The sequence below is a fragment of the Amborella trichopoda genome, chromosome 4 (genome assembly GCF_054954075.1).
Source record: "Amborella trichopoda isolate Santa Cruz 75 chromosome 4, AtrichopodaSantaCruz75HAP2 v2.0, whole genome shotgun sequence".
Classification (NCBI taxonomy): domain Eukaryota; kingdom Viridiplantae; phylum Streptophyta; class Magnoliopsida; order Amborellales; family Amborellaceae; genus Amborella; species Amborella trichopoda.
In genome coordinates this window covers 47,321,492-47,328,113 of record NC_142339.1, presented here as the reverse complement: position 1 = coordinate 47,328,113, position 6,622 = coordinate 47,321,492, and the positions used below count along the sequence as shown (strand labels likewise).

The window sequence follows — 6,622 nt, the reverse complement described above, 5'->3', positions numbered from 1 at the left end:
CAAGATTTTTTTTTTTTGTTTTTAAACCTAAAATCTAATCTATGACACTCTTTAAAAATATAATAGACAAGAGTGATCATATGATCCTTGTACTAAAAGTAAAGGATGAGAGAGCGCATTAAATGCCATATCTCATATGGTTTTTGGCCATTACGTGGATGCCAATGGCTAAGTGGGTTATAAAGGCGGAATGGCGGAAATTAGAATCACTAATAGTATACACTAACATGTACATCCTATATGGTTTTTAATGTGAGTGGACGATTTTATAAGTTCCTTTTCTTGGTTTCCTTCCATGAATTTTAATACTTAGCCTATGGGTTTTAAAAAAAATTAGTTTGGCCCCCCAATACAAATACATAGGCAGCATTAACATTAAAAGAGAAAGCTGATGTTTTATTTTTGACAAAGGTACTAAGTTTTATTAAATCACAAGGAAATTACAGTACAATAATCCAAATAGAGCGCAATCAACAACTCCAAAGATGCACCCCTCTTTGCAAACGCATCGGCAATTTCATTCCCCTCTCTGTAAGCATGATTAAAAGTCACCGACCATTGTATAGCATCCACAATCTGCAAACATAAAGATCTCACCGACCATTGTATAGCATCCACAATCTGCAAGCATAAAGATCTCAGGCCCCTCTCTTTCGCTCATTCTTGACGAGTATTTCTGGTTCTTGACTTTCATTCTCTCGCTTTGGATCTCACATGAAAAAAGGGCATGCAAAAAGCAATATGGGGTGCGATGGAGATTGCCTCCTCATCTGTTGAGCTCTGGACCGCGGCGTCAGAGAGGAATTCAGAGGAATACAAAATGAAAACAACAACAACACAATAATAGCAATGAAAGTGATATTTCACTAAGTAGAGTGCAGTGCAGGTAATCCAAATAAATTATGACTCCAATCCCCCCACTTTCTCTCTGTCACGCTTTCTAACCCAATCTAGAAGCACGGATGCCTATACCTATGTGTAGGCTCCCCAACATGCCTGGTTTGTAGATATTTGACCACAGTTTATGCTTTTCTTGTCAAGTTTTAGACAATAGTTTATACCAGTCAAGTTTGAACAGCTATTATCTTGCATGTATGTGACAGGTCTCTCTTGAAAAATAGGGGTGAAATGGGCTAAATATTAAGGGAAAAGTTTATAAAGGGCCGAGGCTCTAAACAATCAAATTTGAGCTTATCTCATAAATTTTATTAGAAGATGTTTTGATATCCAAAGATCTTCAAATTGATCATCTCGACATCAAAATGCATGAACATGAAGGAAAATTGGATTTCAAGTTTTAAAAATAGTGTATTTTGTTATACGTTTTTGGACCGTCAATTTTCAAGTTTTTATAAATTTGTCGATCTGCACTATTTTTGAAACTTTAAACTTTATAAATAAATATAAAAATATATTTTAAGGCTGTCACAAAAACTTTCAGTAATGAAACCACATATCTCGATACTATTTGAAAATAGGTTCTAATTTGATTGTTTAGAGCCTAAGCTCTATACAAACTAGAAGGAGGATCTTCTACTTTCCAGTGAGGCTAAAAGTCGTTGTCTCAAGACTGTATTTGTCTTCGTATATCATTCACTTTCTTTCTCTTCTCTTCTTTTCTCTTCTTTTTTTTTTATTTTTTTTTTATTTTTTATTTTTATTTTTTTTTTCCTTTAAGATTACCAAAGAATAACTGAGCATATAAGTTACGCCTGAAAATATAATATCTCAATGGTCTTTCTAATTGATTGTACACCAGAATAGCGTAGGTTTTTAGAGAGAGAAAGTAATCACAAATTTTGCAAAGAGAGAATAAGAAAGATATTATAAAGAGAGAGAGATAATAGAGGAGTGAAAAAACATGTAAAGATGATATAAAAGAAGCTTATTTATAGAGTTTGGAGGTCACCTCTGAGTAGAGAAGTGTATCTTTTCACTGTTGGTAGTTAAACCAGTGTTTGGTTACTCAGATGAACCAACTCGAACTCACCCAAGTATCTCGGCGAGCCCGAGTATCTTTGAGTTGGATGTCCAATTCGGGGTTTGATTTTTTTATATTTTTTATTTTTTAATATTTTTTACTTAAAAAGAACTTGTCCAACTTAGGCTGAATTACTCAGCTTCGGTATAAGCTGGGTACTTGGCCCGGCTCAATCATTCCAACACTGAGTTAAACAACCCAACAATCATTAATCACCACATTCCCAATAGTAACAACCAACCACTATAAACCACCACCAACAATAATAAATCATCACAACCACCACAATAATCCAACATACCACTACCGACAGTAATAAATCATCACAACCACCACAAATAATCTAACTACGATCATGCACTCTAGAGTGCATTAAGTACGTCACACAGTTTAAAATTTATCGGCAAACAATACCAACAAAAATAACCATGTTTAAGAAAAAGAAACAAAAATATGAAAAAAATTATAAGAAAAAAAATAATATTCCAACACTGACCAAACTCAAGAAAAGAAACAACACCCACAAAATACATCCCTCTATACAAAAAAAAAAAAAAAACTTTCTTTATTTCATAAAATCCAAACTTCCTTCTACAAAGTTCAACTCGATCCCTTTTATAATAACTCCTCTTTCCTTTGCAAGATAAATCCTACTTAAGTTCACTTTAACTCCGTCCTTTTATAATCCTCATCTTTCCTTGGCAAGACAAATTATTCCTTATCACATATTAGTAAGTATGACATTTTAAAAGCAGTTATCCCTAATAGCAAGGTATGAACCATATCTCTGGTAAACCAAACGGACCCGCCTAAAATAAACCTTATCAAGCAAAACTAAAAGAATCCCTACTAATCCTATTTTGAAAAATTGTTCCTAATAAAATAAAAATAAAAACACCTATAATTTCTTTTAAAAAAATACCCATAACTTTTAAAAATAAAAATAATAAAAATAAAAATAAAATTTTAATCGACCCATTCTTGATCTGCATCATTCTCATGATTGCAGAAAACTCATCCTCGAGTTTTGAAATGCTTTAAAATGAATTTTAGAATAGTCTTGCATCCTTTTTCGCTGGCGAAGATCAAAGCATAACGATTGTACATAGAAACTAAAAAACCCTCAAAGAAATGGTCATCGTATGTCAATTTTTCAACCACATGTACTTTTTGAAATTGATCAAACGAACCTCTAAGCACACCACGTATACATCTTTTTCTTCATCTTCAATCTCCTCTTGAATAATAGTATCTACATCTTCTTCATGACTCACTAAAGCAAACATTAACCCGATGTCTTGAACCTCCTTCATAGTGTTAACCATTGAGAGTAAATTTGCACCCTCCCCTAGTTTAGGCTTAAGCATAATTTCTTTTTTCATGGGAGCTAACAGAGTTTCATTACTCTCTTTCCAAATAGTATATGTGTTCCTTCTCCCATCATGTATAGCTCTACGGTCATATTGCCATGGTCTACCTAATAATAGATGGCAAGCATTCATGGCAACTGCATCACACCATACATCGTCAAAATATTTTTTTCCAATCGAAAAAGAAACTCGGTATCTGCTATCTACTCGCACGTCATTGTTCTTTTTGAACCAAGTGAATTTGTATGGTTGGGGATGCTTCTCTGTGTCGAGCTTGAGCTTTGTGACCGGATCTTGTGAAATTATATTTTCACAACTTCCATTATCAATAATAAGCTTGCACACCTTGCCTCCAATGGTATTGGTAGTTTGAAAAATATTGGTCATCAACCAATCGTCTTAGGTTTCTTACTTAGGCGTTTTGAATAACTAAGGACTCTCTAACATCTCTATAGACAAGATCATCCTCATCTGGCTCCTCATCATAAATTGGATCACCATCATACCCATTAACATCATCTAGATTCTCATCCACATTCATGAGTTGCTTGTTTCTGTCAGGATGGCTATTCGACTTCCTACAGTTTCCACCATTGTGATCCGCCTCCCCACACTTGAAACAGTTGAGAGTTAAGTTGCTGCCCTGAACTCTAGCACCTAGTTCATCAATATTTGGGAGATTAATAGGTGCTACAACGGCATCTCTATGGCCCCTAGATGGTGCATCTTCAGGCCTATCACCATAATCTTGAAACTGGCATGTTCGAAGACCTGAATGTTCTCTCCTGGCTGCACTAGCCCTACTCCTGAACTGTTGCTTCTCTACTGTTAAAGCCTGTTGATAAGTTTTCGATATAATCCATAAAGAGTATAAACTTAGGACGTCCTGAATTGATTGGCGCAGTCCTGCAATACATCGAGCAACCTGTTGCTCTTCAGTCTCAGATAAGTTTTTCCGTACTACTAGTTGATAGAACTCCTCAGGATAATCATCAACGAACAGCCCTGCTTGTCGAAGGGTATGAAGTCGCTGAAATATCGTCTGGGTATAATTAAAGGGCAAGAACTGCTCCATTAACTTTTTCTTCATTTATTCCCAATCAGATATTTTTTATTTTCCATGTCTTTCTCGAGCCCTTTTCAATTGCTCCCACCTACCATGATGATGCTTGGCCCTTAAACTTAATAGCCAAGATCTTCACCTTCTTATCATTGGGCGCATCTTTGTATTCGAAGATAAGCTCGATAGAATCAATCCAATCAATAAATTCTTATGCTTGAAATCTTCCTACAAAATATGGAATATTAACTTTAATACCTAGATCCCAATATATGTTATCCCAAACATGGGGCTCCCGATGTAGAGCGTGTACATGGAACAAGTTCTCGAAAACAGCTTTCGGCTCACTACCGTCATCATAGCTACCGTCATCATAGTATGTCGGGACAGTATTTTACACTAAGCGCTGAGTCAGTTCTTCTACTTGCCTTCTCAAAATTTTGAACTCTATCTCATGGAGGTCTCGCTCTCGTTGGATCAGATCATTCCCGACAACTCATTGTTGAGGACGTCCACGAACCATGATGCCTTACCTTGTTGTCGATGACAACCACGAACCATGATGCCTTGTCAAGAGCATGCGATCGTACAAAAATCTACGCTCTAATACCACTTGACATAGTATAAAATTTACCACGCTCTGATACCACCTGACGCAGTATAAAATTTATCGGCAAACAAACCAGCAAAAATAACCACATTTAATAGAGATAAAATTCGTGAATAAAATCACAAGAAGAAATAACAAAACATGTGGATATGAGTATTTCAGCATGGACCAAAACTCAATAGACGAAACAACACCGACAGTCTTTCAACATGGACCAAAACTCAATCGAAGAAACAACACCCACAAAAGGAGTCTCTCTCTACAAAGAAAACATTCTTTATTTCATAAAATCCAAATCTCCTTTTACAAGTTCAACTCCGTCCCTTTTATAATACCTCCTCTTTCCTTTGCAAGATAAATCCTACTTAAGTTCACCTTAAGTCCGTCCTTTTATAGTCCTCATCAATGGTTTAAAAAACGGATCGGTGACCCAGATCGGGCTCCCAAAAAACCGATCCGGATCGGTGAATCGGCGATCCGGATCGGGAATCGGGTAAATCGTTCAGAATAAAGCTTAAAAAAAATCCGAAAAATTATTAAAATTCATTATAAATATTGTTGTTTAGGAATTCAATAAGAAATGAGTGTAGTCCATTAAGAATTTTCATGTTTTTGAATGAATATGCGAATATTGATATGTTCTTTCCCTGCATGAACCGTCATTCAGTATTTAATTTACATCACACAAAAGGATAAACATAGAATTATCATGGAATAAGTATATCAACATACATGGACTACAATAAAGCATATAATTAGTAACATATGATCTAAAAATAAAATGATAGACGACGTTATTGTTCTTCTTGGTCACGTTGGTGCCATTGATTGAATTCGTTTAACAATTCAGTGATTTGATCTAAAAACGAATCATCGATATTAGCAGGTGTCTGACTATTCCCAAATCCCTGAGTGTTAGTGTTTTGTTGTGTTCCCAATCTAAAATGCCCGAAGATTGTCCATCCTTCATGCTCACCTGCACTGTCGTGCTCATCCCTACACTGTTGCTGTTGGGACTCGATATGTGAATAATATAGCTGGGATATGGTGGCCTCAGAATCATCATCTCTCTCATTTTCTCTTTGAATAATATGGATTAAAAAAAAAAAATAACAAATTTTCAAAAAAATCGATCATTGGATTAAAAAAAAAAAATCACAAATTTTCAAAAAATTCTATCATGGATTACAAAAAAAAATTCGATCATGGATTAAAAAAAAAAAATCACAAATTTTCAAAAAATTCAATCATGGATTACAAAAAATTCGATCATGGATTACATAAAATTCGATCATGGATTACAAAAAAAACCAAACAAAAAAAAACAAAAAATTCGATCGTGGATTACAAAAAAATAAAAAAACAATTCGATCATGGATTACAAAAAATTCAATCATGGATTACAAAAAACTCTATCATGGGATACAAAAAAAACAAAAAACAAAAAATTCGATCATGGATTACAAAAAAAAAAAAAAACATTTCGATCATGGATTACAAAAAAAACCACACATTTCGATCATGGATTACAAAACATTCGATCATGGATTACAAAAAATTCTATCATGGGTTACAAAAAAAAAACAAAAAATTCGATCATG

At 34.6% G+C, this 6,622-nt stretch overlaps 1 protein-coding gene across 2 annotated transcripts; it reads right to left on the bottom strand.

The window, feature by feature from the left end:
• Nucleotides 1-394: 394 nt before the first annotated feature.
• LOC148782531 (F-box associated ubiquitination effector family protein) lies at nucleotides 395-5,540 on the bottom strand. 2 transcript variants are annotated; one of them, XR_016054584.1, is made up of 2 exons: nucleotides 1,910-2,921; nucleotides 395-780 (listed from the first exon to the last, which is right to left on the bottom strand). XR_016054584.1 is itself a non-coding variant. In XM_088865378.1 (2 exons), exon 1 carries the CDS (start codon nucleotides 4,439-4,441, stop codon nucleotides 3,764-3,766), a length of 678 nt encoding a protein of 225 aa, XP_088721504.1. In that variant the 5' UTR covers nucleotides 4,442-5,540; the 3' UTR covers nucleotides 395-780; nucleotides 3,172-3,763. The 2 variants fall into 2 exon arrangements, 1 of the variants encoding a protein (XP_088721504.1); XM_088865378.1 differs by lacking the exon at nucleotides 1,910-2,921 and adding an exon at nucleotides 3,172-5,540.
• Between the last annotated feature and the right edge of the window lie 1,082 nt (nucleotides 5,541-6,622).